General features: G+C 56.6%; 1 protein-coding gene across 5 annotated transcripts in view; it reads left to right on the top strand.

The window, feature by feature from the left end:
* Positions 1-299: 299 nt before the first annotated feature.
* The window catches only part of HCN4 (hyperpolarization activated cyclic nucleotide gated potassium channel 4), a 49,724-nt gene continuing 33,036 nt past the window's right edge, over positions 300-16,987 (top strand). For 2 of the 5 annotated variants that reach the window (XM_032244767.1, XM_032244769.1), the window contains exon 1: positions 613-2,086. In XM_032244767.1, coding sequence (XP_032100658.1) covers positions 1,302-2,086 — 785 coding nt within the window. In that variant the 5' untranslated portion in view covers positions 613-1,301. The other 3 variants (XM_032244765.1, XM_032244766.1, XM_032244768.1) reach the window with 3 other exon arrangements.

Here is a 16,987-nt window from a genome sequence, read left to right as displayed (position 1 = left end):
ACTGTTGCCGGCGCATTTCCTCGAAGTCTTGCCTCGAAGGGCTGGGTACCACCCGCGCGCGCTGTGCATGTCTCCCTGTTTCCCCATGCCCTCTTTGCCTGGCTGCTGCGAGGCTTTGCAGGGGAAAGACAGGTGCGGCGTTCGCCCCCAGCCCTTGTCATTGGAAAACCCTGGGAACCTCCCCGACGCAGTGCATTTCCCGGAAACCCCCTCTCTAAGCGGGTTGCGGGAAGGCCCGGACTGCGTGCAGACTATCCGGTAGCCTCCCAAGAGGAGGGTCGGGGTACCCAGCGGAGGAGCAAACCTGCCAGGGAAAGGCGAACCCAGAGCTTGGTGATGGAGAAATTGGGAAGCCATCCCGTCCCTTTCAGTCTTGGGATGGGGAATTCGCAACTGAAGCCGGAGCTCTAGACTTGGGGCGCGCTCCCAGCTTGGCCCAGGAAAGAGATTTAAGGGCGCAGGAGTGAGGACACCTCTCACCCCGGCCCCGAAGGTCTAGCGAGGGTCTAACCCGGGCCCCTAGCCAGGCCCGCCCCCCGCCCCCTCCCAGCCCCCGGCCCTTGCGCAGCTGCCCCTTTAAGAAGCCCAGGTAGGCAGGCCCGGCTGCGGGAGCCGCTCCTATGGCAACCCGCGAGCTGCGGCGGCTTCATGAATATTCCGGGGCGCGGGAGCCCGAGCGCTGCCGGAGGGCGCTCCGAGGGAGGCGGCCGCTGATGTAAGCCCGGCGGGTCGCTGGGCTCCGCTTGGCTGCGGCGGTAGCCCCAGCACTGACCGGACGGGCCGGGGCGGAGGACGCGAGGCGAGCTCGCGGGTGGCCGGCCACAAAGCCCGGGCAGCGAGACAGACTGACGGCCAGCTCTCCCGCGGGACGCACGCCCGGGAGCCGCGCGTGCCGTGCGCTCTGCGCTCCGGAGAGGTTCCCAGAGCGCCGCGGCCGCAGCGCCTCTCCAGCCGGCGCCCATTGTTCCCCGCGGGGGCGGGGCGCCTGGAGCCGGGCCGCGCGCCGCGCCCCTGAACGCGAGAGGGAGGGAGGGAGGGAGGCAGGGAAGGAGGGAACGCGGGGTCCCCGCGCCCAGCCGGGCCCGGGAGGAGGCGCAGCGCGGCGAGCCCGGGGACTCGGAGCGGGACTGGGAGCCTCCCCGCGGCGCGCAGCCTGCCCGAGAATGGGCGCCTGAGGCGGCCCCGCGCTGGCGGCGAAGGACGCGTCCCCACGGGCGGACTGACCGGCGGGCGGACCTGGATCCCGTCCGCGGCGCCTCGCCCCTGCCCCCGGCCCGGCCCGGGTCCCGGTCCCTGGCGCCATGGACAAGCTGCCGCCGTCCATGCGCAAGCGACTCTACAGCCTTCCGCAGCAGGTGGGGGCCAAGGCGTGGATCATGGACGAGGAAGAGGACGCCGAGGAGGAGGGGGCCGGGGGCCGCCAAGACCCCAGCCGCAGGAGCATCCGGCTGCGGCCGCTGCCCTCGCCCTCGCCCTCGGCGGCCGCGGGGGGCACGGAGTCCCGGAGCTCGGCCCTCGGGGCAGCGGACAGCGAAGGGCTGGCCCGCGGCGCGGGCAAGTCCAGCACGAACGGCGACTGCAGGCGCTTCCGCGGGAGCCTGGCCTCGCTGGGCAGCCGGGGCGGCGGCGGCGGCGGCACGGGGAGCAGCAGCAGTCACGGACACCTGCATGACTCCGCCGAGGAGCGGCGGCTCATCGCCGAGGGCGACGCGTCCCCCGGCGAGGACAGGACGCCCCCAGGCCTGGCGGCAGAGCCCGAGCGCCCTGGCGCCTCGGTGCAGCCCGCAGCCTCGCCGCCGCCGCCCCAGCAGCCACAGCAGCCGGCCTCTGCCTCCTGCGAGCAGCCCTCCGCGGACACCACTATCAAAGTGGAGGGAGGCGCGGCCGCCGGCGACCAGATCCTCCCGGAGGCCGAGGTGCGCCTGGGCCAGGCCGGCTTCATGCAGCGCCAGTTCGGGGCCATGCTCCAACCCGGGGTCAACAAATTCTCCCTAAGGATGTTCGGCAGCCAGAAAGCCGTGGAGCGCGAGCAGGAGAGGGTCAAGTCGGCGGGATTTTGGATTATCCACCCCTACAGCGACTTCAGGTAAAGGGCCGCGGCGATGATCCTGTGGGTGCCCTGCGCGGTGCGGTTGCAGGCATGCCTCCTGCTGACCCTGCCTCCCAGCCGGAGTTAACTTTCCTTCCTTGCGCTGGGAGCTCCAAGAGAAGCAGGGCGCCTCTAGGTTCCGAGACACCCCTAGGCCCCCCCTGCACCTCGCTGGGAACTTTGCTCTGTGTTCAGGCACCGGTCTTCTCGGGTCTGGGCTGCATTGGAGACAGGCTGAAAAGGTGTTCTGAGCCTGGCCTAGCCTTGCCGGCAGCCACGATAGGGCTCTGCCACCTTAAGCCACACATTCCTCCACCCCCTTCAAGGCTGCAGAGTCAGGATGGCCATCCTAGAGGCAGCTCTGGGTCATTCAGCCTGCAGAGCAGGGCCATGAAGAAAGACAGACCTCCTAGCAAGGGGCCAGCTCTTTGGGTACTGACAGGAGGGATTAATATCTGCCTTCTGGTGTCCTGGGAAGCTGTGGCCGGGTCCCTGGAGGACAGAGGTCACTGGGGCCTCAGGCCAGGATGGAAACACCCTGCACCCACTGTAACCCTGAGCTCAGCCCCTCATGCTGAGTGGTGGGCCAGGAGCAGGCACCCTGGGCAGCTGGCATCAGGAACGGCAGGGCAGAATGACCTTGCTCATAGTGATGGGTGAAGATGCCCGGTGTTCTGACTAATGAGCAGCTGTCCTGTGCCCCGTGCTTGTTCAGTGGCCTCTCCATACCCCAGAGACCCAAGCTCCAGCATCTGCTTGGTCTCTCATGGGCCACTGGTCGGTCCCCAAACAAGGTATGACTGCCAGTCAGGGAGAGGGACCCTGCCCCCTTCCGCATCACCTTAGTCAGATGCCACTGAACAGCAGACACCACTGGGAGCTCGTGGGCATATTTGTGTAAAAAGAGGGATTGTTGGTTGTCTCTAGGGTTGGGATCAGGGATGCTTTTACCTAAGTCAAGGTCTTGAGGTCCCCTAGTGCCCCTCTGGGCTTACCTGATACTGAAGACTGAGATGAGGTCTGGGAAACAGTTTTCAAGCTGGGTTTAATTCTCTCATTCTTTCTCTGGGCCCTGCCCCCTAGTCATCTCCGTTCCTTGCCTACCTTGCTTGCCTGCCTATAAAAATGAGCATTTTGCCAACCCAGAGCCCTCTTTGCAAACTCCAGGGAAGCTGGGTTTGTAATGAGAGCAAAGCCATTTTCCATCCAATGAGGGAGATTTCTCGTGCTGGGAATGACCAGTCAGACAACACTCGGTGGCTTAAAATAGGTAGCGAACAGAGCCCTTCCCCTCTTTTTCCTTTGAGAGACTGCTTCTCCTGACCCTAATACTTCCAGGGTTCCCATTCCCAGAGGATTAAGGAGACCATAGGGCAGGCTAAACAGACAGCCACAGTCATCAAATTGTGTGAGCAAATGTGGGACCCTCCCATCAGGAATGGTGACTGGGTTCCCAGTGCCAGCTTCCTACAGAGTGGACTTGCCTCTGGGTGGTACTGGGCCCCGAGGATGCCAGGCTGAGCTAGGGAGGAGTGAGCAGGAGCTATGTTTCTTTCACCTCCCTGGGTGTCCTGGGCTTTTCCGCCTGTCTCTGAACTTTTCAGTGGTGGTGACAGGCAGTTCCAGTACCAACCACTTGGGTGTTGAAGGGCCCTCGCCTCCCTTGCCCAGGCCCCTGCTGTCTTTGTTGTCAGAAAGCATCTGTTCAGGGTTCTCATCACCAAGCCCATTGCCTGGGGAGCCTACAAGAGGCCAACCCCTGGCATGCCCAGCCTCCCTCAACGGCAGGCATTGACTGGGGACCTTCTGGATGCTGGGCCTGGCCCTTCCTGTTTCCCTTACCTGGGATGGTGAAGAGTTAGGACTGAGTCAGTTTCATCAAATAGGATCCTTTCCCCCTTCCTGGTCTCACTCCTACCCATTCTGGTATGTCTGTCTGCAGTCCCCCTGCTGTAGAATCTTCCACTAACTGCAGGCTGCCTGGGACATGGCTACAGGAGAGGGTGGTGGGGTTAGGGAAGCGGGGATGCAGCAAGATTTTTAAATGGGCAACATGAAAAGGGTCGGAGTGGGCTTCGAATTTGGGTTTGTGCAACAAGCAACAGGGACTGGTGGCCGCAGTGCGTTTCTTCTTTGCACGGCCTTGTAGCTGTCTGGAGCTAGGTCGGGTGTAAAGAAAGAAACCCAACAAAGACCATCTCAGCGTGTCTGGAGGAGCTGTGGCCATGCCTTTCCTGCTTTTAGGCCAGAACAGCTAGTCTCATCCTCAGAAGGTCAAAGAGGCAAGAGCCTAGCTAAGTCTTCTAAGCTTAGAAAACCCACCACTCAACCCCACCTAACCCATCCCACCCCTACCAGCATCCCCCAGCCCCGGTCTCTAGAGTTACAGCCACTGGCCTTGGGCCTCTATGTGTAGCCAATTGCCATTGCCCATCTCGGGCTTCACAAGAGCTTCTGCAAGCATTGCTCAGGCTAGTCGAGGATTTATTCATCATTTTGACGGGCAGGAAGCATTGATCCAGCAGAATTGGTTTAATAAAGAATCGCCAGCAAACCGTGATAGATTGAGTTTGCGGTTTGGAGTTCAGGGCTGACTGTGACGGGCTGCTTCCAGCATCTCCCATTCCTGGGGGAGGAAGGCTACGTACCTTTTCCAGGGCAAGGGTGGGCTGTGCTTTGAGGGACCAGCATAACCTGGGCCATGGCTAATAATAAGCTTTTCTGGGCTGCCTCTGCTTCTCATTACTCTCCCTGACCCCAGTCCCACCCTCCAACAGAAAAGAAACCATGCCCCGGGTATCCCTATGGTTCCCCCAGGCTCTCTGGCCTTTCTGGCTTCCCCTCCCCTCCAACTCCCCATTTGCCTTTTGAAACTTGTATTTGTGGTGTGTTAAGGGAAGAGGCCAGGACGCCGCAGCCCCTGAGGACACGGCTCCCCGGGTTCCTGCCCGAGGCTGGCTGGGCTCTTGGGTCCTGGATGGAGCCTTCCTTCCACGGAAGCTGTGTCCTGGAGAACCTGGAACAAACAAAACATAGTACCTGGATAATCTTGTTTTTCTAAGAGGAGAGAAAGGAAATGGAACCCCGAGTGCAGATGTAGCTGGTTGTGTGCCCGGAAGCTGGTCAGGCTCGGGGAGTCAGCCTGTGTGTGTGTATCTAGGTGTCTGAGCGGGCGTCTGGGGGCTGTGTGGGTGGATGTGGAAGTGGTGGGGAACTCCCTTTGTGAAATGTGAGTTCTGGGATTGCTGCTGCGTCCCCGAAGCTGGCTCAGCCTTGAGAATGGAGGCAGGCAGAAGCTTGGCCTTTCTCATTCCCTATCCCTACCCTCTCCTAGACGGAGCCTCCTGAAGCCTGGAGGAAGGGAAGGCACGGGGGTGCTTAAAGTATCCTTTCCTTGGGGCAGAAACAGCTGGGCTCTGAAATCTTGGAAACTGGGCCAGTGGCCTAGCAGGTCCCCGGGGTAGCCTGAGCTGATTTCCTGCTGCTGGTCACTGGCACCCCGTCACTGCCATTATTCACCTCCCATCACCTCCCCAACCCTGACTGCTATGGAGCCCTGCGTGCATCAGGAGCCTTTTTTGAGCCCCGGTCTTCTCATTTAGACAATGGGAATCTTGTCGCCTGTTGCCGTGTCAAACCAAATGGTACAACTGTGGCCGCCCTGCAGAGGTGAGAAGCTGCAGTGATCTGTCACAGGGCAGTGATGCTGTTGTGAACCACACCTCCTCTGCCCTCACTACTTCCTCTCCTAGGTTTTGGGAAGATCACGTGGGCCTCTGTCCTTGGCCCAAGCAGGGGTTCTGAACCTGCTTGGGGTCCAAGATTTCACTTTATCCAGAAAGATACCCAGTTGTCCAGACACATACAGTGTGGCACTTAATTTCTGGTGTCTGTGGTCCCCTAAGTTTAAGGACCATCGGGGGGCTCAAGGTCATGAACCCCTCTCTAGGCCGTCCCAGAAGAGAGCCCGGGCCTGGTGAGAGGCAGGCACTCACCTTCTCTGGAGCCTGGCAGTGGGGTCCCCCTGCGGCCTTGGGCTTGGGCCTCCCATTGCCAGCAGGATGGAAATGAAAACAGGGCTCCGAGTTAGATGCCTGAAGAAGGAAAGGGGTTCTGCCTGGGGACTGGTTTTTTTCTATTTCTTCAGTCCTTCACCCCCCCACCTCTCTCCCTTTGAGTCCTGGGAAGGACTGTTCTGGCAGGAGCTGGTGAGGAGGAAGAGGTGGCAGCCTGTCTCTGGGTCTGGGGGCTCCGGGGCCCCTTCTTTGCTGGGCTTTCCTGGGGCCATTGCCCAGGAATGCTGTTACGACTCTCAGTGTGCAAAGCCAGGCGGAAAGGAGCCGCAGGCTGTGCTGGAGGGGGAAGGGTGCCTAGTTGCAGAGGGGAATTCCAAGGTGAGCTGCCTGGGCTGTGCCATCGGCTGGCACAGTGGGCAGCAGGGCTCTCTGGGGATGTGTCCCACCTGACAAGGCAGGGGCCCCTGGAGCCCAGGACCGAGGTGGTCCCAGGATGCTGGGTGCACAGAAACCCGATAGGGGCAGAGGGCCAGGACCCCTATACTGCCTGGCTAGAGGCGCCTCAGCACCAGCTTCTCCCTGCTGCGAGGCTCAAGTCCCTGGTCTGGTGGCTACATGATAAGGCTGGGGGTTGCCTTCTCCCCATCTTGGCCCTGCCACACTGGTTCCCTTAGCTGCTGTGGGCCTCGAGGCTTTTGGGCTGCCAGGTAGCCTGCCTCACATAGGGAGCTTCCAACTATGTTGATCTGTCTCCCTGTCCATCCACCCTTCTCTCCCATGCTTTAGGGCCCAGTGTCCCTAGGGCCTTGTGGGACACCCTCTCAAGCCACACTGGCTGCCATCCATCTCTCCCTAGCTGACCACCGTGTGGCATTTGGACAGAGCTCTCTGTTTGTTACAATGCAGTTTCTCCTGCTATAATGTCATCTGACTCACCTGGGGATCTTGTTAAATACAGATTCTGATTCAGTAGGTCTGGATGGGGTCTGAGATACTGCATTTCTCATAAGCGCCCAAATGATGCTAATGTGGCTGGTGCCCAGACCAGGACCATGCTTGGAGTATTGAGGTTACCATTCATGTGCTTGTCCCATGCTTAGCCCGAGCTCCTGAACTGAGCTCCCTGAGGGAAGAGCTCTGTTTTCTCTCTTTGGCCTCAGAGCCTGTGGCCTCTATCCCCAAGCTCAGCATGGCAGGGTAAAGTCTGTGAGCTAGGCTGAACCAAGCCACAGAGGTCTGCCTGGCAGTATGGGAATGTGGGATTCACAGCTTGCTCTTCCTCCTTTCCTGCCCTGCTGCTTGGACCCTGCTGGCCCTGCCTGCTGGCTTTTGGGGTGGGTGTGAACAGGAAGAAGCTGGGTGGCCAGAGGACCCTCATTAATCCATCCTGTCCCACCACTTTTTGCAGCTCTTTTCCCATCCAAAGGGCCAGAGGGGTGGGCCTGGCTGGGGAGAAGGGGCAGGGAATGCTGTGACTGCTGCATTGCAATGAGATTTCTGGAAAGGAGCAGATGTTGGTATGAGCAGAGGGGTGACTGAGCCGGGGAGCCAGTGGCTCTGACAGGGGCCAGCTGAGAGGAGGACAGAGGCATCCAGTAACTGCAGCTGCCTTAGCACCTTGAGCAGGGCCTTCTTCCCAACCTTATGTCCTCGCCTGCCCCAGGCTATGCCCAGCAGCTTGTCCTGGGGGCTGGGCTTGCCTGTCACTTCTCCCTGCCCCCTCCTACCCTGGAAGGCATTAGCTTTCATACAAATGATGGGGCTGACGAGTATCATAGCAGCCTGAGTGGCCCTCGTGCCTGCCACAACACTGGCCGCCATGGGGGAATCCACTCAGAGCAGAAGGTCCAGCCCCAGTCCCCTGAGGGCTTGTCATAGAGCTGAGGAGGCAGCCGGCTCCTGCACACGCTCTCTTGGCTCAAGGGCTCTTACAAAGCTGCGACTGCCAGTTGCTAATTAATAGAAGGGCTACCGAGGCTGGCCAGACAGTCTTGCTTTCACCCAGGGGATGCTGAAGAATTTACATTTCCCAGACAGAGAGGGCTATGGGCGGGCAGGGGCACTATGTTGGCTTTGGAGAGGATGTTCTTTGCCAGCTACGCTTCTTTACTGAGAAAGCATTGCCAGGGCCCTAGACGTCCCAAGGGCTAGGAAGTCACTTGGAGACACTGTACCATCAGCACCCACTCGGATCTGAGGTGGGAGGCAGCACGGAGAGGTGGTGAGCTCCCCGTCACCGTGGGCGTTCAAGATAAGACTGAACAATACTTCGATCAGAGGTTGCCAAGCAGCATCCCTTGCACCAAATATAGCACCCAGATGTGCTCTGTTTGGCCAGCATAGTGTGTCATAACAAATCTGAGCCAATGTTTTTTAAATGGAAAGAGATAACATAAAAATATGGCTTTCGGGCTTCTCTTGAAAAACTGGAAACTCTGGCAGCCCTGGCCCCATTTTCCCACTCCACTGCGGGAGCTGAAGGAGACACCAGAGGCTGCTTCCTTTACGTTGGCTTTTGCTCCGCAGTTGTGCACGGTCCCCAGCTGTCGATAAGGCCACTGTCTTACACCCAGCCACGTCATTCTTGCCATTTAGCTGCCTGGCTCCTGTAGGCTTCAGAGTTTACAGCCCTAGACTCAAATCAGCGGAGAGTAAAGCCAGGTGGGTTCACAGATCAGTAACCACCGTTTACAAAGCATCTACCATGTACCAGGCTGTGCTAGGAGCCCTCTATCTCCTGTTTCATTGATTCTTCACAATGACCCCCAAATAGTTTTATATCCCCAATTTACAGATAAGGCTCTGACAGTGAAAGGAGCGAGAGAGAGAGAGATCCCCTAAATCATGCAGTCATGAATATCAAAACTGGAATTTGACATTCCTCCTCCTTTTATGTTAGCGTTTTAAAAATTTAATTACACAAGTCATTCAAGAAAACATTCTCCTGAGCATTAAAACACTGAGGAGGGGCTCAGAAACGGATAGTCAGCAGGCACGGGAAATCGATCAGGTGTGGGAACACCAGATCTGGAGAGGCCTCAGCAAGCCCCTGGCCTGGAGCCTTTGTTCCATAGATGAGGAGCAGAGGAGCAAAGACGGGGAGCAACTGGCTCAAGGTCACAGAGTAAGTCCATGCCCAAGGCGAAACCAGAGACCAAGTGGAGTTGTGCAGTGTCTGTCTACAAAGGTCTTTCAAGCTTGAGTCCACCCCCAGCTTCCCAGCCAGAGTGTTTACTGGGAAGGCTTTTCCGGAATGGTCCTGTCAGTGGGAGCTTTTTCTTGTCATTCTAGCTCCATACGTGTCTCTCTGGGATGCTAGGTATTTTCAGGATCCCATCGTCATTTAGGCTGCTCCCATGAGAAGGGAGTCTCCCCCTTGCTGAAGGTGCAGATTCTGGTGGCTGAGACATGCTGTCCTGATGCCAGCTCTGGGTTTGCTGTTCCTGGGGATGCTGGGCTGGGATGCCTGCCCACCCCCTCTTCCTGGGGCAGGTCCTGACTGCTAGAGACCTTTGGGGCTTGGGGACCATATCCAGGTGCCATTGATGCTCCTGTTCCTGGATGGGGGTGATTAGGATCCAGAGGAGAGGGGGCAAGTGGCCAGTGGTATCTTCTCTGATCTACTAGAGAAATGGTCATGTGATGTATTCATTATATACTTCAGAAAAGTCAGGAAGTGGAGTCGATCTGTGGTTTAGGACCCAGCATGTGACGAGAATCAGGGCTCATTCTGTGACCATGGCTAGAACTCAGTCTCTGACAAAGGTTGGGGCTCAGTGTGTAACCAGGATTGGGGTTCAGTCTGTGGCTGGGGTCAAGGCTAAGTCTGTGGCCAAGGGAAGGGTTTGGTCTAGGGTCAGGAACCGGCATCCTTGTGCAAAGCCTTTGAGCCAATTTCAGTGCCCTTCCTGAGGGACCAAGGCTCTGGGCTCTATCTTTGTGCCTCGCCCCCGCTTTAGGAAGCTCTCCCTAAGTTCCCTGAGCTCCTACACCTCTTAGCATCTGAGCCAGCTGCCTCTGGTCCTCTCTGGGAGGTAAAGTACAAATTATAAATAAACAACAGTGCCCTGCTGCCGACGCCAGAGCCACCAAATCTCACACGTGACTGCTCCCCACCCCACTCTGCTCTCTCATTGTTTGGGGCTAGTGTCTGGTGTTCTCAGCCAGGCAGCAAGCTCGGGCGCCTGCCGGGTCAGGGCTGGACCTAGAGTGGAGCCGGCTGGGTAGAGGGACTCCCGCCCACTGCACCCCCACCTCTGGGCTACCACAAATTGCAGAGCGAGCAGCGGGGCCTCCAGGTCTGATCACAGCAGCTGTGGGGGCCTGATAATTGGCTGCTGATGATTTTGTGTCTGTCTAAGCATTTATCTGTGTGGGTGGATGTGTTATGTCTGTGTGAACGAGGCTTTCAGAAATTAATACATAATGGGGGCTGGCTAATACATTATCCTCTGGGCTTGGGGAGGGATAAGCTAAGGGAGTCATGCCCTCCGGAATGCCATATCATCTATTCCAAGACTGCTTTCACCCCCAAGACTGCTAGGGGTCACAAAATGGAAAGTAGGGTCCCGGTTCTAGTTTATGGGAGGGCAGATGAGCAATAGATCAATATGGATTGATGGTCAGGGAAGTCGTCCTGGAGGAGGTGACTCTGAGCTGGATCTGAAGGAAACAGAACCATTCTGTGCACTTCCTTGGAAGCACAGCTCTGGAAGCTTGAGTTAAGGGCTGCCCGGCTGGGGTGGGTGTTGGGAGGTGCTGGGGGCTGCTGACTCAGAACCTGCCTCTTTTAACCTGTACGCTAGGCTCTGCCCTTCACCCTCGGGGACTCTGAGCAGGCTGCTGCAGGCTGCCTATGCTGCCATCTGAGTCTGTGTGGTGTGTTTGCCTGTGTGTGTGTGCACCCTGGTCCTAGCTGCACAGCCTTTGAGAAGACTCCCTTCTCCTGCTGTACTAGGCCCAGAAGGCAGGTGTTGCTTGCAATAATGTCACCGAGCGTGTGGCCTGGAGCCCAGAAGTAATTACCCTGCAGTTCCCCCTTGGAGGCTGGAGCAGCCCCTGTTAATGATTAATGCGAGTCCCCAGCCACTGTATGCCAAAGCCAGCCACAGGCTTCTCCCACCTCCAGCATCCTCAGAAGATGTGAGGGCACTTGTTCCCTTCCCCAAAGACAGTAAAGACCCTCAGGCCCTCAGGTCCCATCCATGCCATTAGCACCTTTTAGAAGCTTGGTCCAGCAGGGGAGACTGCCCATGGGGCCCGGCTTCCTGCAGCGTAGGGGCTGGCACACCCCAGAGCCCTGGGCCCTCCATCCTGAGCTGGCCTGGGCTGGAACTGCCCACCCCTCCCACCCTCAGGTTGCCCTCCTGACCCTCATCCTGTTCTGCTGGGTGACCTCAGCAAGCTCCTCTCCTCTCTTGGTGTCCAGGGTCAGGGCTCAGTCTGAGGCTGAGAAGAGAGCAGAACTAATTGGCCAAATAGGTATTGAGCCCTGAATCCTGACCCCATTAGCACAAATTGAGCCAGCAGGGCAGGGACAGCGCTGCCGACCAGTAGAGATTTTGAGGATCTCCCTCCCTCTTTCTGGCTGCATCACTGAGGTCCAGCCAGGCACGATCCTGGAGTTCTGCCACTCCTGGGGGCCAGGGACACGTGAGAGATCTCTTACCTAGGGGCCTCATTTTGCAGAGGCTCTGCTGGCCCTTGTCCTGGGGAGCAGGGCTGGGGGTCTTCCTGGCATGTTGTGTCATATTGGTGAGGCTTCTTGAAGGTCTTTCCTCCCTTAGGTCATGGCCCCCGTGGAGTGGAGGTCAGGCTGTCTTTTGTTTCCGGGACATCCTTCCCAGGGAGGGATGCAGCAGGAGCTTAATGAAAATGAACTGAAATGCCTGCCTGGAAATGCCTCAACCATGCTCTCCTCCCAGCCTCCCCTCCGAGGGAGCAGCCCGCTCCTGGAAGCCCAGGCCTGGTCTCAGAAGAGCTCAGGGTGCGAGGACCCTGATGCAGACTGCAGGGCACACTAGATGCCTGTAGGGGAGGGGCCCTGTTGGACGGGCCAGTGGGATCATCTACTTTGGGATTGGCCGAGGAAGGAAACAGGAAAAGCTGTTCAACGTGTCCCACAGGCTCTGGGGCATCCTTATCCCATTGGGTTGTTCTGCATCTGGGGACAGAGCCTAGGGGACAAGCCTGCGAATCTGGCCAGTAGAAGACTTGGCTCTGGGCTGCCCAGCTGTGTGGACTCAACTGAGGCCTCACCTCTCTGGGTCTTGCTTTCCTCCTCTGAAAATGGTACTGGAGGGGGCTGGGTGTTAGCAAGATCCCAAAGCCTAAATTGGCAGCCGCTGAAGAGTCACCTGGGTGCTTATGTGATCACAGGTGCTTGGGCTCCCTGGGTGGGGCTGGGCACATACAGTTTTAGGAAGCACTCAGGTGATTCTGCTTCCATCACTTTGGGAGCCAATGAGCTGGGCATCCCTAAGGCCCCATCTGCGCTAACAGCTGCAGTTCTCTGATTGCACTGCATTTACTTTGGTCCTTCAGTGGCTCCCCAGAGCTTGGGGTAAAGTCCTGCCTTCCTAGCCCAACATCCAAGCCCATTGGTGATAGGCCTCCCTCTCCAGGGAGCTTTTACCCCCTCTTTTTCCTTGTGGGTTGTGAGGAGTCAGAATCATAAAATTCTGAGGCCAGGAGGGACCTCAGAGAACATGGCCCCGCTCACCTTCTTGTTAGACTGTGTTTTCCTGGAGAGAAGGCAGCACGTTCCCTCCAGCTCTGTCCCCAGATGCCCCAGTGAATCCCTGTCATTTGACTGGCGATCAAGCTCCATCCCATCAAAAGGGGGCAGTGTAGACCCTCCCGGAGTCAGTATTTAGCTACCTTTTATGGGGAAGCCTTCCTATGGCCTCCCTTGTAGCCCCTTCCATGACCAATGCTACCTGCCTTAAAAAGTTCTAACCCCAGGCTATGCACTGTGTCTCACTCCTGTAATTCCAGCACTTTGGGAGGCTGAGGCGGGAGGATCACTTGGGCCTCGGAGTTCAAGTCTAGCCTGGGCAACATGGTGAGACCCTATCTCTACCAAAAAAAAAAAAAGAAAAAGAAAAAGAAAAAAATTAGCTGGGCATGGTAGTGTGTGCCTGTAGTCCCAGCTACTCCGGAGGCTGAAGTAGGAGGATGGCTCGAGCCCAGGGAGGTAGAGGCTGCAGTGAGCCAAGATTGTGCCACCGCACTCCAGCCTGGGCTGCAGAGTGAGATCCTATCTCCAAAAAAAAAAAAAAAAAAGCAAAAAAGAAAGAAGTTCTGCCCCACATCCATTTCCCGTGCTGCATGCTGCCACTCAAGCCCATTTCCTCCCGCTGCTGGCATTGCCTTCCTGCGTGAGCAGGTGAGTTCTCCCAGCTAATTTCCCTAGAGGGTGTGCTCCCGTGCTACTCCACAACAACACTATTTTTGTTCCAATCTCCTGAGTGGGAGGGCAGAAGGTTCCTGGGGGAGTGGCGTTAGAGCCTTCTTTGATTCTTGTAAGCTGGACCGAGTTCTCCAACGACTGGTTCCCTCCCCAATTTTCCCCGGTGGTCTTGTCCGCTGGGTGAAGCACGGAGAGGTTAGGCCCTGGCCTGAGGGAACATGTATCTGGGTGGCTTGGAGCACTACGGAGCAGATGTCCTCTGCTTTGCAGTTTGGGGGTGTATGTGTGCACGTGCATGTACATGTTCATTGATGTATGTCTGCGTGTACAAGCATAGGGTCTCCAGAGGAGGAATTAGCCCATCAGATAAATAATGGGTTTCTATCTCAAAGTGTTTCTTTTGCCCAAGCCTGTCTTTGCTGTGCTGTTGAGAAGGTGTGGTTGCAGTCCCTTTCTTGAGGAATTCCCTCCCTCTCTAACCTTCCCAGCCCCTCATGTACCCTGGAAGAGCTCTGAATTCTCAAGCTGGCATGCAGGATGTCTCCCAAATTCTCTTCAGAGCTGGGAGTTGAAGTGTCAGGGTTCCCTGAGATGCGCGTTCTTCCGTGAGTGAGCTGTCGATCTGGCTGGCTGCCCTTGGCTGACCTCTTTAGCTTCTGCACTGCAGCGATTCATGGAACTCAGCATATCTTTAGAAATGTCTAGCTCCATGGTTGCGTTGTGCCAATGGGAAAACTGAGGAAGGGGCAGTGAGAGGAAGGGACTTATTCAAGGTCGCACAGCAAGTTAGAGACAGAGACAGGACTAGAACTTGAGACTCTCAGGCCCCTGACATGGACACCTTCTACTGCATAGCTTGGGCCTCCTTCCTGTGACCCCTGGGCTGCAGCCACAGTACTGTCTCCTGACCAGTGGACCTACTTGGCGCCTGCCTCCTCTTTGAGGCTTTAGTACCCAACAGCCCATGCTGCCCCTGCTTCTTTCTGGAGCAAGCCGGGCTGAATTTCTCCTCCCCTCTGGCCATCCCCAGCCTATGGGACAGAGTCAGAATTCTGCATCGACCCTCTTCTTCCCTTCCTTTGGCTCATGGCCGCATCTGCCCGTGGAGCTGGCCTGGATTTTCAGCTCCCCTGTGGAGTGGGTCTGTCCATCCTCTAGTCTGAGGGCTTCTTGAGGTGGGATCAATTCGTGTCTCTCGGGATCCTCCTAGCTCTCAGGCCAGGACCTGCATCTTAATGGTTATAGAATAATGATGATGATGATGATGATGGGCAACTTGAATTGAGTGTTTATGCCATATGGCATATCGTAAATATTTATTTTATTTTATTTAGAGAGAGAGAAACAGGAGAAGGAGAGAGAAGGAAACAGCTAACTCTTAACACTGAGTGAGAGAATCCAGAAAGATGGAATCCAGGAGAGGAAAGCAGCTTCCACACTGAGTGGAAGGGAATAGAGAGAGATGGAATTTAGGAGGGGAAGATAGGCTTCCACGAAGGGAGTGTTCGTGGAAGGGGATCCAGACGTGGAGTCCTGCATATCGCAAATACTATCTCATTTGATCCTCCTAGAATCCTGTGAGGTGGGGATTAGCATCCTCATCCTGCATATTAGAAAACAGGCTCAGAGAGGTTAAGTGATTTGCCCAAGGCCTCATAGCAGAGCACCTAACCACCACACGTCTGCTATAGCCTGGCCGCACAGAAATGCGGTCCCTGCACCAGCAGCCTCAGCTTCACCCGGGGGCTTGTTAACAGTGCAGATGTTGGCCCCACCCCACACCAACTGAAGTCCACTGAATCTGCAGCTCAGAAAGATCCCCAGGTGATGTGTGTGTACATTCGAGTGTGAGGGGCACTGCGCTGTATGGCTGAAGGATCTCAAGAAAAGAAGAGAGGGCCGGGCACGGTGGCTCATGCCTGTAATCCCAGCACTTTGGGAGGCCGAGGCGGGTGGATCACGAGGTCAAGAGATCGAGACCATCCTGGTCAACATGGTGAAACCCCGTCTCTACTAAAAATACAAAAAATTAGCTGGGCATGGTGGCGCGTGCCTGTAATCCCAGCTACTCAGGAGGCTGAGGCAGTAGAGTTGCCTGAACCCAGGAGGCGGAGGTTGCGGTGAGCCGAGATCGTGCCATTGCACTCCAGCCTGGGTAACAAGAGCGAAACTCCATCTCAAAAAAAAAAAAAGAAAAGAAGAGAAGCCCAGGTCACCTGCAGCCTCGCACAGCTCACTTCTCCTTGGGGAGAGGCTGAGACCAGCTGTCACTGCATCATGAAGCCAGGACCTCAGCCCAGAATGAGGAGATACCTTAGAAAAGGAAGGGGTAAAGGGTCATCACTGGGTTTTAAGAAAACAAAACAAACAAACCCAACTTTGTTCCTCAAGTTTGATAAACATAGAAAAGTTGGAAAATAAAGGTACACCCAAATCCAAACCACTCGCCTGTAAACCAAGCCCCAGATGCCCTTGGCTCTGAATCGGACTGTGCCTGAGGCAGCCCTCGGCAGCTAAGGGAACAGCTACCTGGAAGCCTGTGATTCTGAGTCAGAGATTTTGAGGTGGGTTAAAAATAGAGCCCTGGTGGCCAGGCAGGGGTGGGAGGAAGACAGCAATTTATCTATTGTGGTGGGAAGACCCTGGGGTCAGGGAAGAGCAGCGATGGGAGGTTGGGCAGGACGGAGGCAGTGGGTGGGGGTGTGTTTCCCTCCAGAGACCTGAGCAGCTGAGCACCCAGCCTGGCTCAAGAAGGCTGTGGCAGGTGATTTCAACCCTGAGGGTATGGTGGGGAGGCTAAGATACCAGCCCCAGGACACAGGCAGGGAGAACGTGGGCAAAACACTCCCCGCCACCACCAGAGAGGCAGCTCCTTCTCGGGTATGGGATTGTGAAGGGGCTAGCAATGGCTCTGCCTCAGAAAATGTAAAGTGGAGCTAGACAGGTACGGGGTGGGGAGGGGGAGTAATAGGTGCTTTCAAACAGTTATCAGGGTGTGGGGAGGGGAGGCAGGGAAGGCTTCCTCGTGCATGTCACATGTCTGTGTCATGGGCTGGCACGCATGTGATGCTAAGCTAGCCTCCTTTCCCAATTACACCTGCTCTTCAGATGACTGCCCTCTCTCCATCTTCATCACTGACCTCCTCCGGAATGTCTTCTCATCCTGACCTCCCAGTCATGGCAGTGACTTTACCACACATTTCTGCTGACCACTTGGGAGCTGTCTGGGGACCAGGGTTGTGTCTGTCCCCTGACACATGTTAGAGGACCCCTCACAGCACAGGGTGCTGGCCATTGCTTAAGGGTAGATGAATGTTTCTGATTATAAAGGTAATATCTGCCTGTTATGGGGAAGGGGGGAAAGGTGGAAAGGTGGAATGGAGAAACTCAAAGTCACATAATCCCACACTTAGAAATCATCAATGTTAGTGACTTAGTGAATTCTTTTTTTTGTTTTATTTTTGGCAGTCT

Source organism: Sapajus apella, unplaced genomic scaffold (assembly GCF_009761245.1).
Source record: "Sapajus apella isolate SASKATOON/1434 unplaced genomic scaffold, GSC_monkey_1.0 scaffold55, whole genome shotgun sequence".
Lineage (NCBI taxonomy): Eukaryota > Metazoa > Chordata > Mammalia > Primates > Cebidae > Sapajus > Sapajus apella.
The sequence above is the reverse complement of the archived record's forward strand: the minus strand, read 5'-3'. Positions and strand labels throughout refer to the sequence as shown.